The sequence below is a fragment of the Calypte anna genome, chromosome 1 (assembly GCF_003957555.1).
Source record: "Calypte anna isolate BGI_N300 chromosome 1, bCalAnn1_v1.p, whole genome shotgun sequence".
Lineage (NCBI taxonomy): Eukaryota > Metazoa > Chordata > Aves > Apodiformes > Trochilidae > Calypte > Calypte anna.
Genome location: NC_044244.1, coordinates 158,606,569 through 158,628,967, shown reverse-complemented (window position 1 = coordinate 158,628,967; position 22,399 = coordinate 158,606,569). Strand labels below are relative to the sequence as shown.

At 34.2% G+C, this 22,399-nt stretch overlaps 1 protein-coding gene across 1 annotated transcript in view; it reads right to left on the bottom strand.

The window, feature by feature from the left end:
- The window catches only part of DACH1 (dachshund family transcription factor 1), a 351,097-nt gene that overhangs the window by 183,992 nt on the left and 144,706 nt on the right, over positions 1-22,399 (bottom strand). Inside the window, exon 2 of the mRNA XM_030469246.1 lies at positions 15,693-15,808. Coding sequence (XP_030325106.1) covers positions 15,693-15,808 — 116 coding nt within the window. The remainder of the gene's footprint in view (positions 1-15,692; positions 15,809-22,399) is intronic.

Genomic DNA, 22,399 nt, shown 5'->3' with positions numbered 1-22,399 from the left:
AACTTAAAAGAGTGGATACTCAGTCATGATTCTGGGTCTATTTATTTCATTTAGTGCAGCATAGTACTGAATACTTGGAATTAGCATGTTCACATGGTACATGCACCACACAGAGGTACTAATTCAAGAATGGAAGCTCTTTTGTCATGTCATAATAAAGGTGCACCCAAGCTGACAATGAGGGCTCTCTTTTGTATTGTTAATATGCTGTTAATTCCACCTTCTCGAAGGCAGTGGCAGACAAAAGAGGGACAAGTATCTGTAATAATCTCCAACCCTGAAAAGAATTTACTGAAAATCTACAAGCTTTCCCTTTGCTTCTAGCTTTCAGGGCAGAATGAAACTGTTTTATGTTCAGAAAGCTCTGTTTTATTGGCACACTCACTCTCTTGCTCTCTAAATGAAGTGCTCATACACAGAATATTCCACATGAAAAAATAGGTGGTAATAGCCAAACAGGAAGAGAGATAGGAATTATGGAAGCCACAGCATAATAAAGATGCCCACTGTGAGTGCTGGTGAGAACTGGAAAATTTCAGCTCTATAAATCAGTTCAGAAACTTATAATAAGTAGAATAGAGAAATTCTGAAAAAAAAAAAAAAAAAGCAAACTTCTTTATAAGTATAATTTTAAAGAGCTGTAAAAATTGTCTTTACATAAGACAATAATATTGTTTTTAATCTTTAATGTAATAGGCTCTGTGAACAGTCCTTTTTCACTCTGTTCATCACAATAATATATTTTCTGCTATGATGAAGTCCTGAGTCCTCATTTAGAAAGAATTGTTTCAAAAATTTGTAACTGTAAACACATCAGAAAAGACAAAATGAGAAGACATATTTGCCAAAATAGTCTCGAAATGTTCAGATGTTCTTTTTTTTTGTGGCAGATACACAAAGCTAAAGACTTTTTATAAAGTAGCTGTTTCTTCTGCTGATGAGGTTTCTTCTAGAAAATGTATGTGCTGTTTGAAAGAAAAATAGTGCAATTCCAAATTATTACATAGTCTGAGGAATCTCACAGAAGGAGCTGGGAAGCAGGAAGAAGCTGAGAAAAAAAAAGGAGTAAGAATTCAAGCTCATATTTTCTTTGGACATTTGGCAAAATGGACATGACAAGCCATTAGGAGAAATAATGAGTGATGTTAGCATGGGAAAACTCTTTTATTTTCTACTTATAAATATCTATCAGTGTTTAGTTTAATTTTTTTCTTTAAAAGAACATTTCTAATGCCATTCCTCCTGAGTTTACTAGATTAGCCAGGCTGGTTAGGTAGCAGATTCATGATTGGGCATCATGCTAAGAATAAGGGAAATAATAAATGTTGTCAAGCTTGAAGCAATAGCATTAAGGTTTCTACAATGAAATGAATAATCTTGACAAAATACAGATAAAATAACATGCTTTATTTTTCAGTCAGCCCTGAAATGGTCAGGCCATTGGATCAGATTATCACTCTAGGTACCATTCAAATGCTCTATTCCATTCTATTCTGTTCTATTCTATTATTTTTTTTTCTATTCCATTCCATCCCATCCCATCCATTTTATGCACATTACAGTCTTAGAAGCAAAAGCAACGAGTAAAATTAAACAGAACCTTCATTTTAATTTGGCTTTGTGAGACTATATCTGATGAAAACACCACAGTGTAAAGTAGAGGGCAATTCATAGGGGTAAGAATTCAGAGAAATTTCAAAATCACTTAGCTTTGAGAGATGGAAGAGGTCGATATATATTCTAGTTAAAAGACAGAGAACTGGACAGAATTTAGTGGCCTAATCTAAATTAATCAAAGAAATGAGGAAGAATCACATCACACAACATAAATACCCCCCACCAAAAAAACCCAAACCAAACCAAACTAAAAAAAAAAAAGTTGATTACAATCCAATCAACTCCAGAATTTTTTGTATCTCTGCAAAAAAATGAGTTCTAGAAGACAGTGTATAATATAAAGAGACTTTTGAATACAGACATAAAGTCAGGGCAGCAGAAACAATACCAAAACAACAAATAAAAAGTTAAACAAAAGTAAACTCTGGTAGAAATAATCACTTTAAGCATAGCTAAGCAAGAAGTGAGATGGAGCTAAACAATGCATGAGATGTTAGCATTTAGTAACTGAGGATGAAATTAGGAGCCTTCTACTGTGAAGAGATGAATCTGTGGAAATTAATAACTAAATGTTTTTTTAAAAAAACTAAGTCTAAAAGAAGCAACAAAGCACATTTAAATACAACTTTGTCTCAGAGCTTAAAACACCAAAATTCTTATACACAAAGAATAAAGGATTTTTCAAGGGCAGACACAGTAAGTTTCTGGGGCTACAGTGAATTAAAACAGTCGAAGATGTGGGGTAGAAATTAAGTTAAATCCATTGGCAACAACTTTCACCCAACTTGACTACAAGTTATATAAAGGCTACATTAAATATCCTTCTGTTTTGCTTGTACCCTGCTTTATAGCTGAGATATAAAGCTATACCTACTAAATCTGGTAACTTACTTGATTTCTTAATAAAAACTACTGTCTGAAAAATAAATAAAAATTCTGAACAAGTACATCATTATTTCTAATATAAAATCCTGGTAGTCTGTTCAACTTTTAAAGTACCATTCCAGTGGTCAAAGAAAGCTCTGTGAAACTTGTCTGGCCAGCTAAAGAGGACTAGGAGATAAAATATTTGTAATGAATGGTGAGGGAAAATCTTCTTGCAATTTACTGCTATCCTTCACTGATTGTTTCAAAATATTTCTTTCCATTAGCAAAGATTTAATGAAATAAATCTGAATATTAAATAAACACAAAGAAGGGTTGAGAAAGAAGTGTGGAAAAGGAAGATGATAAATAAAAATACTCCCTCCAACCAGAGTTTTCTGCATCACAGAACTGTCACAGCTGTAAAAGACCTCTAAGACCACCACATCCAACCATCAACATCCCCTGCCCCCCAAAAATATTTAAATATATATATATACATCACCATACCCACTGGAGTACTTCCTGAAGTGCTTCATTTAGTGAGTTTATAAAGCAGAGATTATGTAGTTGAAAATAAATATCAAAGCCAAATCTAAATTTGTGTGAATCTGGAACCAGTGAAATGTCTAGTGCTTATTATGGAAAATGTGTCAAATTAGGATGGATGAAGAGTTACATATTCTAGTCCTTCTGACAATTTTTAGGGTAGAGGGAGAACTAGCTGAAAATAAGAAATCACAAGAGAATAACAATCTCACAAAAGTGAGACCCCAGACAACCTGTAGGATTTTAAATAATACTCACTCACATGTAGTAAGGGTAAATATTTGCTCAGATCATATAACTTAGAATTTAAAATAATTTGAGATTATACAGCATCTAAGTTCCAAGCTCAGTACTCTGTTACCAACAAATTGACTCCTATTAATTTAAGTGGAGAGTGAAATAAAAACAATAAATACACTAAAACCAAAGCACCACTGAAACACATCATAAAGGACCATAATAATAAGAATAAAAACTCCACTGACACTCTAAAGACAGCAACTGAAATTTATAAAGAAAACTCAAAGTAAATATTTTTCTTGAGACAATCAGACAGAGGTCTGTTAGAAAAGAAATTGATGTGAATTATCATACAAAACTTAAAGACTCAGCAGTAGCTACCTGGCATGTTTGCCTAACTGCTGCCTCATGATGACCTTAAATTTTCCATTAAAAAAAGATTAATTTAAAATATTTGTTTCCAAGAGCAAAATCAGCAAACAAATACTTGAATTTGTGAGTGGATGTGGACATGGTAATTATTCCATTTTTAAACTGAGTGCTTCTTCCTATGAATAGAGGTAAGTGCACTCTACATGTAGAAAAATGTATTTTTTTTTACTTCTTCATCATCAGAAAGTTAACTTGAGGTTAAGAGTAAAAAAGAGGAAGGACAAATGCAGGCCAAAAGGACATTCAAAAGATAAAAACTTTTTCCTGAAATTGAAGCAATTAAAGATTTTTTTTAAAAATGTATCCTCCAGGAGGAACACTCATCGAACAAATAGGATCCAGCTATTGAGCAGAAGGTAGAGAAATCAAGTTTCTTACACTTTAAAACAGTATTTCTATATAAGCTTTTTAATTGCTTTCACGAGCTTTTAGATCTTAGAAGTGATTAACTTCATTCAGGTATGAGTAAATGCTTGTGTTCCAAAAGCTTGTAAACTTTTGGCACTTTGTCTAATAAAAGATAAAACTTCCACACAAGCTTTGCCTCTAGTTTCTTTAAACAAAAAACATACTACAAATTCAACAAGTGAGTTATTCATCCCTGTAGTAATTTTGTAGTATACCTGCAAAATGTGTTCTGTAACTGGCTATGGACAGCACAAGGGGAAACAGAAGGGGACAGGAATATTTCCTCAGGAGAAGATACAGATGAATATTGCTTTTTAATGTTGGGAAACACTGTGATAAGAAAAAGAATTTCGATGCACAGCTGTAAGCTGCAGAATGCAAGCCTCTCTTCCAAGCCAAACAACAGCTCTGAAATGGTTTATTTATTGGCACAGATGCAACCATGAAAGCCATATTCTTACATGAACAGTAGCCTCAGAAGTAGTACCTCTTGCCCAGGCCTTCCTGGGGTGTACACATTCACGTATTTTTTTAATTTAACTTAAGAGTTATCTATGAAAATAATACTTACTTCAGTTCTATATACACGTTACCTCCTCATAAAAGTTTTTCCATGTAAAATTTTAGGACAAAGGAAACCATGTAAAGATAAATCTAACTAATTTAAATTTTATATAAACATGTTCTTATGGCTGTACTTAAACAACTTTTTTAATAAGCTAAATTCTTTTTCATAATGAGTTACTCCGTAAGTTACTCCATGAGTTACTCATAATGAGTTATTCCATAAACATGAAGCTCCCATTTTTATATACTGTAGAGGCAACAGTGGTACATTTTTTTGTCATTCACCTCTAGGAATATGTTGGCCTCAGTGTGTTCAGCATCTGTGTATCAGAGACTTCAAAGGTCAAATATAATCTGAGGTTTCAATAGAGGAAAAATATTACTCTAAAAATGTTTTGTCACACAGTGGTGGAGTGTACAGGAAACACTGTTTCCTTCCACTTGAATGAAATATTAATCTGCTAGAATCTTTTTGAGATACTTTTTCAAAACAAATGTACTGATTCACACATTCATTTTCTCAAATACTTGCACTGAATACAGATGAGATGATGGAAACTGGGTTTCTGATTTTTTTATCTCTTTCTTGGTAGCCAGGCACTCGCAAAAAGAACGTACTGTTGTGATGCCCAGTTCCTAAACTGACCAAGTCCTTTTCTTCCCATATTCACATAAATCTATGAAGCAAAGGTAGAGGGAAAACCTATCATTGCTTACACTGTGTTAAGCAGTTTTTCTCACCACCTGAAGTTCAAGCTCCAGTGACATTATAGAGTTAGTATTATAATATGGTAATTAAAGCTAGGTCTCTGTGCATTGGATTGATGCAGCACAGAATCTGAATTAAGGAACTAGCTTACTGTCAAAAGAAAACATAAAAAAGACATCATTTTTTCTAAGACTGATGGATCTAAGAATTAGGATCCTACTCTTGGTTTTCATGGTTCCTAGCAATGTAGCTCCAGTAACCTGATGTAATCATAAAAGGAGAATAAGAAGCTGAGTGTTTTGAATTCTCTATTTCCACAATAAGTGCCAGAAACATTCTTTTAAAAAAGCACAGTTTGCAGAAAGCAATGCTACTCTATTAACTTCCCTCTCAAGAAGGGTTTGCAAGCCATATGTACGGTCTTAGCACCTGTGATATCAGACAGCATAATGAATACAGAGAAAAGGAAATTTAGCAGATGCATCTGCCCATTTAAAACACTCCCTGCTCTTCTTCCCCTATGTCAATCCAAATCTCAGCCACCATGTAATGAATGAGAAGGTAATGTTGACAAAACCTTGGTTTTCAGTAAAACATGTCAGTACACTGTCTATCTGCCACTGCTACAGATTTTGATGAGTTAAAATGGCTCAGTGACATTATTAATTTTGCCTTGACTACCTTTCCTTTCTCCACCTAACTCATTCTTAGCGTGTTACTGATTTCGTAGTCAGAAGTTAATACATCATTAATTGATGATCTCAACAAGATAATAGCAGTAACATTCTCCTCAATCTAAATTTTTCTCCTAAATGTCCATAGTAGTCAAGTCTCTAATACTAGTACTATTCTTTGCTGACAGCTTGAACACAGTATCTCACTGCTATTCCAACAGGACTGGTCCAACATTTGTAACTCAAAACATTTCAAAAAGACAAAATAAACCCTTGCAGATTATACAGTACTGAAGGAGGACAAGCCCTGAATGCAATGATACAAATACCCTAACAATGTTGCTTTTTAACCTCTCATTAGCCACAAATGAACAGATGACAGCAAACAAATGAGCTTTTATTACATTAAATAAGTTGGTTATACCAACTCATAAAGAACCCTCTCTCTTTTTCTGTCTCTTCCTTTCCACCACACACACACAATTTTTTAGCCTCCTTTCTCTCCCTTTCCATCCTGCTCCATTTCCTTTCCAATTGCTGTTTCAGGCACACAGAAACCAACCAACATAGCTTCCTATTTCTGCATCTTGAAGGAATAAAAGAAGTCTTCTCACCTGAAGAAAGTAAAATGAGATTTTCAAACTTAGCATTTTGAATGCATGGAAGCACAGACCATCAGCTCAAGTTTTCACAGACCACGAGCTTTGAAGGCAGCTTCATGAGCAATAACTGTCTGATCATTTTGTATTTGCAGTACAGTTCATCAGCACATCTTTCTTCATGCTTAGCATCATATCACAATAAATACTCTCCGATTTCGAACCAATAAAGATGTTATGCAATTTGCAGACTCTCTAGAATCAAGTTTCTGCAGCAATATGGTCTCGGAATCCTGAGCCTGGAACTTGAAGCAGGACAACCTTCCTCTCCAAAAACCTTGCCCCAGTTCAGACTACATTACGATAGCTTTAATATACTGCATAAGGCAGTATTAGCAACAACAATATAGTGCACTGTGAACAGTTGATAGTGGAGTCATTGCAATTCTGATAGTATGCTATCCTGTATCATAAAATTCATATAGGCAATGTTATAGAGATGTAAGTCATTAGGCCAACTCATAGTGACCCGTTGTCTTGGTTCGTTCAGTGTTCAATAAGCTCATCTCCAGAAAGTTGAGATATGATCATTAGATGCTTCACCCTTTCAAGCTGTTATCTAACATAGACAACTTAAAACAAATACAATATATTATTTAGATCATTGTTTAGATCATTTAGATCATTTAGATCATTTGTTACCTGAGTTAGAGTCTTCTGAAGCTTTCTGGGTACCACATGCTTGCTTACATACTTTTCTTGAAGATATCATTTGCCTGAGTAAATTTGTAAGATCTCACATCCTATATCATGTAACAAAAATACCTGTGCTACTCGGCAGATATTGATTTTACTGAACAGATGTTCCCTTTACATTTAAGTCCCTAAATGAGATCAGGAAATCGTCACAGTATACATTGTTCTAAACCAAGAGACAATCACATTTTTTAAATTGCATTTGTCATCACCCACAAAAAACAAACAAAAAACCCAAAACCAACAAAAAAAAGCAAACAAATGAGAGCCAATAAAATTACACAAATACTTTAAACTGCAGTTTCTTCCTGTACTTTAGTGAATCCACAAATACATAATGAAATCATGGACCATACCTTCGGAATAAATAAATCTGAACTAATCTTCCACTGAATGCAATGCACAGCACTGGTAGCAGATCAAACACAAAAGGAAGAGAAAAATCATCCCTCTTTGTTTATGTCACCCAAAGACTTAGGCAGTCTAGTTCTACAGCAAAGGAAACAGGCTTCTTGAGAGCATCCAAGAAGTTCATGTCATCGTGATGATGCAGAACCACAATTAACAATGTGATGATACTGAGCTTTGTACTTGGTCATGCTATGCATACTCTAGTAAGTACCATCTTACTATATTGCTGTAACAATCAACATAATTCAGGTAAGAGAATTGCATTCACAAAACGGAGATATTTCAAATTTAGCAGCTCGAGTTAATTTCTAGTAGCAGTGTTTAATAAAATAATACTTTGTATTTGATGTTTAACATGACAACACATTGTTTGCTTGATAAAAGGTTAGTCTTGAACTAATTAGAAATGAAAATATTTGGTCTTGAATTATTTTGGCTAAACATTCTCATTAAAAAGCAAGAATTTGGTTGGAACAAATCTCATATTTACTATATGAAGAAAACTGCAAAGATAAGAGCATGATTATCTTGATTTTTTTAATTGAAAGACTCTGCCTGAAATCTGAGCTACAAGATTAATTTCCCACAACTGCTATGCTTCTATCTTGAATAATTTAATTTTATGAAGCAATTAGTGTACTCTGCAATATATACCTTTTGAGTAACTTTTTCATTTCAATTACAAATAATAATAATATACTGGAATTCAGAAAGCTATAGAAATCACTAGTAAACACTTCCATTATCAGGTCCAAATTTAGTCATTGGCAGCTGCTGCATACCTGCCTTTAAGAGTAAGACCAATTGTTATGGAGTTTTTTATCTTGAGTTTGGTGTTTCATTTTGTTTTGGTTTGCATGTTATTTGCTTTATGTAAACCCTTGATTATAGCACACCTTCTTTTGAAAAACATACCTTTTATCTTTAACATACTTTTACAAGTAGGAAAAAGAAACTGGAATTTAGGTAAGGGTCATTTCTAAAGCTAGAGACACGGTTTTTTTTTCCAATCATGTTAAATTTACCCCAACTTTGCAAAGATATAAATAGATATATACACATAGATATGTATTTCATATATATATATGAAAGCTACCACTTATCCTCAGAGGCTTTACTATATTCTAATAGTTCATCTTCACATGATATGATACTTCAACTGCGATCGTACACAACTGGTACAGAAATATCACACTTATGGATAAATTCACAAATCAGCAGCATTACACATTCTGTGACCCAGAAACAAACAAAATTTTCTCATCTCAGATTTTCCACTGAAAGGTAATAAATCTATGCACATCACAAACTAGTAATGAATGAGCAGTTTTAGGATGTAAGTAGAGGATTCACTAGCTTATAACTACAATGTATAATAACTTCATTCCTTCCTGAGTACGTTGAAGGTGTTAAGTGACTGTCCTCACTGCCTATATATTTAATCCCAGCATCTCATGAAGTGAAACAATTTGTTCCTTTTATATCAATAAAGCTGGGAGAATCTCTGGAATCCTTTCAGTCCAGGGAAACCTCTCAACAGGCAGTGGTGAAGAGCCTGAATGAGGTTTGACCCTCCAACTTATGGTGTAATACTGTTAAAAGTTCTCATTGATTAAACCTTCTTAATCAAAAAGGTCTTATTTCTGCAAGTAATTCTTGATATTAAAAAGATTTTATGATTGAAAAAGCTATGTCTACAATCAGTATGATTAAAAGCTATGTCTACAATCATTTGCTTCGATTGTAAGCAAAGATACTCAAGGCTTTTTGATGTGCAGAAATAGCTAGAAAGAAAACAGTTGATGGCTTTAGATTCAGAAACAGTTTTATAGTCTGCCTGGTTGAAGATCTTTCATACATTTCCTTATAATAAGCCATGTAGTCAAATCCTATTTTCTCACAAAGAGCTATTGAATTCACAGAAGCTTCATAGAAGTATGATCCTTTGATTACTAGGACCCCAAAATAAATTATTCTCATATGGCATTATTTTCTCCTCAAGTACCGTAATAAATTTCTTTTTAACACAACATTTAAAATGCAGGCTAAAAAGTAAAATATCAAAAGTCAGAAAAGAGTGAACCTGTGTATGCCTAAGACTATGCAGCTAAGGACTCACCATGTTTTGTATTCTTACTCTAAGAGCTGCTGAAATTATTTGATTTGGGGATTTTAATAAAATCTGTGGATATATTGAACATCAACTTAATTACCTAGGGAATGTAAAAGAATCATTGGAAGTTGAACTAGGGAGCTTCCAGAACTAGTTTTCAATGATCCAGTCCCTTGTGATGAAGTAGAAACTAGCTATTCAATGGGATGATAATATGACAAAATTATGACAATGTTTTCAGAAGAGGATAGGTGGCCTGAATTATACTTTAATTATTATTTTAAAACCTATGATATAATCTATTTACAGAGTTCAGTCAGTATCATTGATTCATCAACTACTATACATGATAGAATCTTTCACATTAATTATAATGACTGCTCTGTAATGAAGTGCAAAAATGTTTCTGTAATCTGATTCAGTTTCTTGAATTAGGTTACAGTTTAATACTCTGAAAGCAGGATTTTGTTGCTTTTACAATAAGTTTGTTCAGTCCCAACAGATAAACATCATATGAACACCAATCAAAAGCAATGTGAACACTGTGTTTTTACATGGTATGCATTTTAAAAGATGTAAGCAATAGCCACTCAATCATATTATATATCTGCCTAACAAACACAGAATCAGAAAATGTGCACACTGCATAAATAACTGCATGGTAGATTTGTTTCTCAAAATTTTAAGTATGTAACTAAAACTTCTAATTTCTAAGCCCAGCAATAATCACAGAAATCAACTTTACTCAGTTAAGTTAAATATCTTCATAAAACCTTACAGGCCTAAATCTACCAGAAGCACCTACAGATTTTCTTTTTTTATAACATCCAATATGTGGCTACAGTAACAGTGATAATTATATTTTAAACATTCTTTCAGTTCTGCCTAATACCACATCAATAACTGTGAGCCAGAGAAAATGAAATTATTTATGTGATTAATCTTTCTTTAAAAACCAAATAATTCCATCTTCTACTGGAGTAGAAATCTTGCCACACTTTATCAACAGCTGCATCTGTGAACTCCGTTTGTCCTCCAAGCTGAAATAATCTATATAACCTTTCAACTCTCTCCTTACTCTAACCCCCCAGAAAAACGCTTTGTGGCTCATAGAATTTTGCACAGGATAGAAGCTGCAATATACTCTTGTCAATTGAGGCACACAGCAAGGGAAAAACTAAGGATGAGATTAGAAATTATACCTTCATATTATCACTGAACTGAAGAGGAAAGTAGCTATAATTTGCACAGAAGAAACTTTCCAGAGAAAGCTTTTTATCTTTATACTGGAAAACATGAGTCTAGTATCATATATAGGACAGGTGGACAGAAGAACCTATCACAAAGCAAAACTGTGCAAAATAATAATAGCAGCCATAATAATTACTGATATTAATTTAATGTTAAATTAATGTAATAAATTAAACATGTAAAGTGCTTTGAATTTATAGTAGGCCAAGCTGCAGAAGAATCACATCAGGAGCTTTATAAAACAGTTTTGAAACCTAAAATGCTTAAGAATAATTACAAAAAAAAAAAAATTGGAAAAGTAAAATAAGTGCTTTACTAAGGTTGTATGAAAAATAATGGAAATATCTTTTTATACGCTAAATAGCAATACAGAAATAAAAATACAGAGCACAACATATAGCATGCGCTCTACTCAGGAATTACAGCAGCACTGTTTTTCTAATTAATTACCATTATCTTTCATTTCAACTTTAGAAAACTTTCGAAGCCTTCTAATCATATTAGCCAAGAAAAGATATGCAGTACACAGAGATATGCGGATCAAAGATAATTATGATGAGACATCTAAGTTTTGGAAGGGCTTCAAGGAGTTCTCCAGATAAGCCTGAAAAGTCAGTACACCTCTCTGACCCTACACAAAACTTCTTTTTTCTTACTACCTTATTTGTAATGTAAACAGAGATTTTAATTCTCTGAACAATTCAAGAAGTTCTTAATTTCCTGTTACTAAACATATCTCATTTTGTAACACCTTCAGAGGTCCTACATTTATTTCAATAAACATAAGACTGTCTTTTGTCAGCTGACTGGTCTTTTCTTAAATTGCAAACATTCTCTAAGCTGATCCTAATGAAAGACAGTGGCTAGATCAGCAACTATGGCTAATAGTTATGAATCTTGAGGTAAAAATATCACCCAAGAAATGATCTTCACTTACTCAATTTATGCTCCATTAAAAAAAAAAAAAAATTATTCCTTTTCCTTTTTTGCCTTTTATTTCCCTATTTTGCCTTCTGGATATAGTCCTTAAATCTCGTCTTAGTTCCTAAATACTTCTCAATAATGAATACGTTCTAAATGATGAAGAAACATTCTCTGCATGGGTTTTCAGATTGGATCAGTTATAAAATACATTTTCAAGGGATCTTCAACTTGGCATCCTACAGAAATATAAAATCATGGCATTTCCTGAGAAGTCTCAGCACACAATTTTGTATCAATATTATTTACATGAATAAACATGTAATTACAACGGATGCAGAACCAGACCCTTCAGAAACTAGGATTTCTACCTCTAAATGTCTATTTTTGTTCTACGCAGCTGGTTTCAGAAAAAGGGAGATTTTCAAGTGAAAAACACACGTTAAATCACAGCATTGTGTATCCTAGATAGGCCTAATAATTGCATATCTCTCTTACTTAAAGAGCATGAAATAGCACATAATTGTTTGTGTAATCACACTCTTCTGTAGGCAGGAAGAAAACTTAGTTATTATACTCAGATTATTAAGTCAATCAGAAAGCTTAAAAAGAAGAATTTGTAAAAAAAAAAAAAAATGGAGAGAAAGAGAGAGAGAAAGGAACAGGGGGGAAAGCACTTAACAGTCTTAGTACTTTGGTTTTTTTCCACTTAGAGCTACATCCGCCCTAATAGGAAATCATAAACTTCTCAAATAAGGAATCATCTTAAAGCCACAAAAATGACTGAGGCAATGGAGCACTGGAGATACGAAGAGAGGCTGAGAAAGCATGGATGGTTCATCCTGAAAAGTCTTGAGGGGACCTCATCAGTGTATGTGAACACCTGATGGGGGTGGAGGGAGTAAAGAAGGTGGAACCAGACTCTTCTCAGTGTTGCACAATGGACACAATTTGAAATACAAGAAATTTCACTGGAACTGGTTGCAAAGAGATGTGGAGTCTCCATCCTTGAAGATATTCAACCCCATCTGGACACAACCCTGAACAATGTGCTCTGTGACATCTTACTCTGACCAGAGAAGCATGGACTAGATGATCTCCAGCACTGCCTGCCAGCATCAACTGTTCTGTGGTTCTATGTGTATACAGTGAAAATATGGAGGAAAGCATTCACAAGCAGAAAGAACTCTCTAGTTAACTAGGACGTAAAAACTGCACCTATTGGCATTTACTGCAGTTACAGACATCCTTTCTTTGTATGTAGATGCACAGATATTCATTAATTTGAACGCACAAGGTCAGATTATGAGCCTATCTTTATACTTGTCTGCCCATAAAATGCTGGAATGACTGTCATGTTGTGCTGCTGTCATGATGTTCCTTACCTGTGCTGAGCCACACTCCATGGAACACTACACCCCAGAGCTTGCTGCTAACAGTATCAGTGTTTGCATTTTTTGTGCTGTTTGAGATCCAGTGCCACCACAACAGGAAAAAATCATGCTCACCCCTTCTGTTGTGGTAAGCCATGTAATGTGAAACCAGCCCAAACTTAACAGTGATTTAATTTAAACTTTTCCTCTTTGCAAGAGACTCACAAAGTATTACCATCCTAAAAGGATTCGATGAATGATAATCTTACATATGCCTGTTTACTTTAATTTTGAGTTATTTTCTTCTTTTTATTTTTTAACCATAATTTTTTAAAAGGTTTACATCTGGTTTTGTGGGCTTATATTCTTAGAAACTGGATCTGTGTTTTTAGTACTGTATATTTTTATAATTAACTTGTTATGACCAGCTTTAAAGGACTAGAGAGGAATTGGATACTTTGGGCAGGAGTTGTGGTTTTAAGCTGCTTTCTTAGAACAAAAAAATGCTAAAAAAGCCCAGAAGATTTTATATCAAGACACAATCTGCTCTTATATATTAATGTAACATAAAACCCCAAATTATACTGTTGACAAGGTTTTTTTTTCCTGTCTCCTTTTGGCTTGCTTATTTGTCTCTGTCTCTGACTTCTTTCATGTCACCTCCTTTCTACTTTTCGCATGCATTTTTTCTTTGATATTTTCCTGCCTTACTTCCCCCAAATAATTTCCATGTCCTTTTGCAATTTTTGATCTCTCCCTCATAAACACAAATGCTTCTGCCCTATAAAAATTTCCATTTTTTCCCCAAATAGACCCTTTCTATTCTTCTCATGTTGCATTCACTCTGCATCCATTGTATTACCTTTACTAGATTCTATCCTGTAACTGCTATTGTATCAAAAATTTTAATTCCAATTCTTTTTGGTGCCAGTCTGCCACTATGAGTTCTTTGTGCCTGACACTCTCCAACCACTCTACCAACCTTGGTTTTCTGATTTATTTTCACTTTGTTGCTCCTCTTTAGCCTTTTGAGAAACAGTAAATTCTTAATTGAAAATTCCTGACTATGTATCTATCTCTATATGGAAAGTAGCTCTGAAACCCTTAGGCAAAGAGAGATGGCTCCACTTTTGTTCACAGAGCTAAACTCTCCTCACTTTCCTCCCTCCTCCAGACAAGACACCTGCACCCAAACTGCCAGCAGTTTCTGGCATGTGATATTTCCTGAGCTGTGCATTTTTTTTCAAAAATGTTAGTAAACTATGACCAAAACCATGCTAAGGATCATGCTCATACTTAAAGAGCATGTGATCATGGGCACACACTCAAAACACACACCCATCAGTCCAGGCTGTAAGCCCCAGCAATCTTCCTCTCTACTTGGATCTGCCTTGTTTATGATCTCCCCTTTGCCTTGGAGAAAATCAGTGCTTAAGCTTGAGCTGTGCAAATAAGTAGGGAAAAAGTGTAAAATCAAGTGAACTTTGCTGAAGTAAGTGTAGAATTTGACTCATCTGTACCATGAAGAGAGAGAAGGTGGCACCACCGTCAACAGTTTGATTGTTGGGTGCCCCATCTTCAGGTGGCTCTGTTCATCTCCTTTCAACACAGCCTTTCTTAATTTAACTCTGTCTAAGAGCAAGTTACTGCCAGGAGATGCTACAGTAACTTTCAAAAGAAAATAGTAGTTTGAGAAACAGATTGCTACAGAAGTTTACATTAGTATAAGGCCTCAGGAGACGTATCAAAAATAGAATTTCGGGATGAAAAATTAAGAAAGACGTGTGTGCAGCATGGAGTTATTTTAACTAACTTGGTTTCTTCAGGCAACTATATTAATGGTGACATTATCTAATCAAGCAAAGCAGCATAAAACCAGAAGATATCAGATCTATTAAAAGTGAATAGAGAGATTATTGCCTAATGATAAGTAATTCATGCTTTGAAAGGTCTTTTGTTTATAAAGAAAAAGAACAGAGGGAAAACATTATAAAGGATTATTATTTGCTCAGTTATTTGTATTTTAAAGTACTGAGCTGCCACAATTTCTATTACATACAATACATTTATGTAGCAATAATGTTACATTATGGGAACTCCATTGCAGTATTTGGGTTCTGGCTTCCTAGACTGTTAATTTATTAACAAGTGGCTATAAGCCATGAATTCAAACTATTGCCCATGTGAAGGTGTTTCTAGAGCTCCTACCTGTTGGCGGGATGATTCCAGGAGACATTAGGCCTGGGACAGAATGTGGCATGATATGAGAATTCTCTGGGGACGTGACACTTTGAGTCCTCTTAGGAGGCCTTCCAGGTCTAGAACTGAAACAAACAAAGAAAAAAATTTTTACAATTAAGCTGTTGTCTTACACATCATTTCAAAGTTGTTTCAAGTGGTAACATGGACTGTAAATAAATTTGTTTCAAGGACGGTTGCTTTTGCAGTTAGATGTAATAGACTTCCATCACTAATTAGATTACATGCTGAATTCATTTTCCTCATTGAAGATCAGCCGTTCTTGATGCATAATTCATAGCCTGCACCTCGTTACCTGCTTCTTCATATTAATATCTATACACAGTTTGAATTGCCTCGTTTGCATATGCTAAAGTTCTGCATGCAGCCTTCAGCACAAAAATTATGCACTAACTTGTAATAATTATTACAGTCAGCCTGCTATTGATTTATGAGACTTTTAAAAACCAAATATGTGTAGTACTTGTAATGAATGATATTTTAAGGTTCTTCAGGAAATTAAAAGGCAATGGCTGCCTAAGGAAATGTTCTGCTTGTTTGATTTAATACTACAGTTAGCTGGGAGGTGGAATGAAAGAGTGACTCAGACCTATAGCACATTTTTCGATGATATGTTTTATTACTTCGCACTGCTAGCCTGATATCTAGATGATAAATGACAATACATATCTAATGTGTGAAAAGGTCTTGCAATTTCTTTATTTTTTGTCATTTAAAAGATAAGTCAAGTTATCATTTAACCCTTATTCTATTTAAAGTGAAAATCTCACTAAGACACCCTACTTTAAATATACTACTTTATGTCAGAAAGGACTCAGAATTATTTGCAAGATATTGTTGTACAAATGCCATCATAGCAGCTTAGATCTGTCCAGTATAGCAAAACAAAGGCCTCCGGGTTTAAGCACTCCTTGTCTGTTAAATGCTCACATACACAACTTTCCATCTCCTTGACTGTGTAAGTAGCATACAAATTAGATACGGATTACAATGAAAATACTTATTACCCACTTACATGCAAATATGTACCTGCTACATACAATGCATATCCAAAGACTTCTAACCTTATGTGCAGATCATAGCATGGTACCATTGCAATATCCTGCAACTGCTTATTTAGGGGACATTGAGGAATAACTTCAGGGAAAAGGTGATACACAGTTCTAACACTGCAGTGCTAACCTGTTTTGCCAAACACTTGAGGTTCTTCATTTGTTTCAAAACAAAAAAGAAAAGAAAGGGGGCCGTGGTAGGTTTTGCTCCTTAGGTCCTCATACTAATAAACCCCTTACCAAGACTAATGGCATTTTTAGTTATGCTGGGATAGCAGACAGAGGAAGATAATAAAACACCTATTCAGGTCCGTTCCCCTTGTGTTTGGAAGATTACCCTTTTTTTTTTTTTTTTTTTTTTTGCAACTTCTATAACCTACCTTTAATAAAACAAAAAACAATTGAAGTACAGAGCATTTTTTTGGAGTTTAATGACTCAAGGCATTGAGTCATTAACCTTAACTGATCATTAATTTCCAACTTAATGTCCTGAGCTGATGTCATTATAAAAATTATAAGCTTGATAATTTCTTTGATTGGTTTGGGGTTTTAATTTTTTTTAATAAAAACTAAACCATCTTAGGTACACAACTACAAGAAAAACTGTTGTAGAAAAAGATTATTGTCTAATTCTACATCACAGAACCAAATAATTTGCCTTTTTTCTTTGAAATGTCCTTTGTGATTTACAATAAAAATAAAGATACCATGAATACACATAAAACCGATAAAAACATTATAGACAAAAATAATCTGATTTAAATGGAGTGTTTCTAATATATTCTCACACCAAAAAAATGCCACTATGTAGGAACACTTTAATGGCTTAATTAAAAAACCTTTTGTGATGTACTTTTCTCAAATTAATGCTGTGGTATGGCTATGGAAGGGTTTGACAACAGCATTAAAAAAAAAAATCACAACCCAGGTGCCAAGGCATAACACACAGCCTAACAATTACTGCCAAGTCTTAAAAAATTCCAACAGGTTCATTCTTGCAAAGATGCTTTGCAAGCTTCGTTGATGCTTCCTAGAAGTACAGCAGTGGTAAAGTCTGAATGCTTTTGGCTTTGACTTTAAGGAATAAAACCAACCCTCTTCAAAGACTAAGAGAAGAAACCTATAGACCAAATCTGTAACTGAAGCTCAGTAGGAAACTATAGGTGAGTGATATTCAACTATCAAAAGCAAAACTCTTCCATTGGTTACCCTCTCCAATCAAGTAGACTGTGCTACTCTACATAAAAGGGCTGCCACACTCAAAGACATAGAGGAGTCCCATAACCCAACTCTGCCCCACATTTCATCTCAAAACTTTACTATGTAAGTACTTTCAAGAAGTCCAAAATTTAAAATTCCAATCCCACTAACAATATTTAAATTCACAGTCTGAAAAGTAAACCTCTTTTGTTCTGAGATAATTTTGAAGTGACAAAACACTTACTCCAGTTTACTATAGAAAGGTCTTTATTTATTTAAGAAATGTTTACTCTTATGACAAGGCAGAAAAACACATGTAAGTCTTATTTCTTAAGGTCTGGAAGACCTAAGAATCACAGCAGACTATGCAATACATAATTATAATGAGTAAATCTCTAGATAGTTAAAATAAAAACATACTGATTGTTCCTAATAACTGATTAAGTAACAATAACTGTCTCAATTTATAATCTATATTATGTACTTGTTTCGTTAACCAAGCTCCTAGCTTGAAATACTTCAATTTCATAAGATCTATTTTCAAACTATAAAAATAGCAAGAATTTTCTTCGAAGCATTAAAAAAATTGTGGAAAACATGGTTCATAAAAAACATTTTTAAAAACCAGTAACTTTGCTTCTATTTGAAAAGTAGTTTAGTAGTTCATTATCATTTTATAGCTCTATGATTTAAAGCCATTAAATGCATAGCAAATGAGTTTAACTATCATAAACAGAATGATAAAAATAGCTTAATGAATCATTTTGCTGATATTTTTCCTAAACTTGTGTAAAGACCTACTTATTTTTATATTAACAAAAGTTCACTTTCATTACAAGATGCCCACTTTGAAGCATTCACACTCCTATTTTTTACCAAAATCAATAAATTCATCTTCAGTACAAAAATAAAATATAAATAGGTATGAGCTGATTTGTTATGCAAAAACACTTAAATGCCAGAGCAATGAAAGCTATTCTAGTTGATGTCACCGAGCTATAAAAATCATCATCTAAAAACTCTTGATAATACTCTTTTTACTCAAATTTAGATTCTATCTTCAAGCTTTTATAAAGATATAAAAGATACTGTAAGAATTTGTCATTGATCTGAATAAAATCATTGGAAGAATATCACCAGGTCTTCTGAATGCACATTGGACTTCTGCAGGTGATGCTAATTATCTCAATAGGTAAAAAATCAAAGCTGGAACATTCTGAAGATGACTACAGTTTGGATTTTCTAGAGCTCAGATAAACAGGCTGAAATGCCAAATTCCAAAAAGCCAATAAAAGTCTTGTGAATGCCCACAGTCATAGTATGGAAAAGGCAGGGTCTTTTGTGACTCCCCAAGAAGACCCTGGAAAAACACACATACATCCTTAAGTCATAGTTGGTCTTCCTTCTAACTGTTTCATTTGCTAAAGATTAAATTAGATAGATCAGAAATTGGACAAATAGACAAATTTTTAAGTGAAACATGAAAATTCATTCTGGTCCCTCAAAACTTGTCTGCCTTATATAGGTTTGTGTAAGCTTTGTATCGAAATTTGTAGACTTTTTCAGGGCTCAGAAGACATTCCCACAGACAACTGAGCTTTATGTTCATAGAAAAGTATTATGATTTATAATTTCAATATTATCATTATGTGACAGAGGAACTAGAAGTACATACTGGTGAATCTTGAAACTCTCAGAAAGAGAGAGGAATGTATTTCGACATTAGAATCAGCTAATTAGATATCCAGAATACTTTCCAGAACTGAAAATAAATCCACCAATTTTTGTTTCAACTTTCATAAATACTAAGGCTCTATACTTTTTTTCCTTGAAAGAAAGAGATGTATATGACTTCTCCATTGGGTCTGGCACAAAAGGATAATAAGATAATAATAATAATAAGGATAATAAAATAAGAGAAACAGTTGAATATATTGTCCCAAATGACAGCAAGTTCTCTGAAGTATTTATTTACTAGTCTTTCAATCAACATCTAAATTCTATGTCCATTCTTCGTTAGATAATATAGACGACAGCTGAATTAAAGAACAAAAAATGGAAGAATTGGTGGTTAACATCAGCTAAAATGTTGTGCTTTGATTATACTTTGAAGTTTTATACACCTCCAACTGTATTATCGAAGTATGAGCTTGATCCTGGAGATCACATTGATAGCACAACACAACTGGTCATGCACAACCACATGAAAAGAGACACCAGGCTTACCTGCAGGCTTTAAAAGCAAGCAGACTTTTCATTCAGCTTTTTTAACTACCTGTCAGAAGACAGCCATGGTTTACAGCTTAAGGGTCTCATCCTTGAAAGCCTGAGACACGCGGGTCTCCCACTAATTTCTGTTAGAGTTCTGAGCACCATGGAAGGTATTGGTTTAAAAAAAGCTGAAACTCTTAATGAGTACTACATACCTCTCAGAATATCTTACTAGCAATTTATAGATGACTGATTGCGTGGCAAAACATATACTACAAAACAAAAGGTGTGCAACACAGCTGAGCTAATACTGTGATTTTTCTTTCACATGTCCTGACTTTGAGGAGTAATTAGGCCAAATTAATGGTAGACGAACAAAGTTTCACTCCTTAAAATTACTGTTATTCAATGCATGAAATATCCCTGAAAAAAACCAGCAACTGTGACCAGCTGTAAGAAGGCAAACTGTCTTTCTAGACAAAACTAATTGTTTTCAGGGTCAGTTTTCTACATTTACAGTTTTATTTTTAACCTTGTCTGCAAGCAAGTTTAGTGTGAAGAAATATTATCCTTATTTGAAACTGAGCAAACATGATGCAGTGGAGCTGCCATTGGCCAGGCAGGTTTATAATCAGTAATATTGAGAGAGTTACGCTCCGGAGGTGATAGGCAGCAAATCTGTAACAAGCATTTGGTGTATTTATTTAATATATTTTTTATGTTCTTAGAACTGCTTAGAACAGCTTTGAATATCATTATCAATTCTAGCTACATCAGCATTTATGCATCTCATTTAGGTACACACTGGAAATCTAGGCTTTATTTCTCTCTCAGTTGTTCTACCTTCCCTCTGTGTTTCAAAGCCTGGCAGAGAATTTTTGACCCCAGAGAAGGTGGCTGAATGAAATTTAGGTGAACAGCCACTGGAAGCAACAATTATGTACTCACCACACGATGGGCACTGCAAAAGGGCTAAGGGTGCCATGGCCAAAGGTTATTTGCTGACTTAATGCAAGACAGGGATGCCCTGGGACACCCTGTAACCAAAGGCAATGGACTCTTCCCACATGGTGTACATGGTACTTCTGGATTTTAGGATAGCTTCCATGCTGTTCTCATACGTGCAGCCTTCACACTAATAAGACACGAGCCAAGGGCGTGTCAATTCTGAAAAATAAGGTCTAGGAAGACTGACTAAACCTTTTGTGTAATTTAATTCCTTGGTTGGAAAACACTTGCTTGCCAAGGTAACCTTCATAAATATTTCTAATGCACTGAACTAGCATTTTAAAGGCAAAAAAAAAAATGACACCGTACATCGATCTAAACCTTAGACTTCACTATTTTCAGTTTTCCCCTTCTAATGCCACTCAAGAACAAAGCAAAAGAATGCAGTTCTAAGACTGGGCATATATCTATCTTGACAGTTAGGAAAACAAACACTGGAAATCACACCATGTCCTTTCTACTTGCAACAGTCATATAAAACAATGAAACTCTCAGTGCAATTACCTGAAATTTATTTTCTTCTCACAGTTAAACAGAAAATGTTCTCACGCCATAATTAGTGCTGAACTCGTGATATATTAGAAGGAGTTACTGACACAGCAAACAACGCTGACAAAAATAAATACAAAGATCTGTTTAAAAATCTTCATGACTATAGGAATGATCTTCAAAAGAATTAGATTGGGTTACAGGACTGAGCAGTGGAGAAAGCATACTGATAACATTGGTACATTTCTGCAACAGAACACTTAACTGCTATTTTTAAATCAAAATGGACAAAAATTGGTATTTGCTCAGAAATCCAGCACCAATTCTTAGTGGTACAAATAACTAAGCTAAATGTAAGACAATATATTGGTCTCCCTATCCCATTCTAAATCCATTTACCACAGTAATACATGACCACTGGCATACTAAGCTTTTTGGAGGGATTATTAAGACTTTTTTTATTTCTTTTTCTTAACAGACCAGTCATGTAAACAGGATGCCACTTTCATCTCCCTCAGCCCAAATCACTCCACTTCCCAGCAAGATCAAGAATACTCTTGACATGAGTGCAAGACTCAAGGCACAAGAGTGCAAGAATATACAGAATATATAAAATATATATTACAACAACACCAGTCAGCTTTTACTTGATGCTCAAAGTCACACTACAAACACAGTGAAAGAATCTTAGAAAAA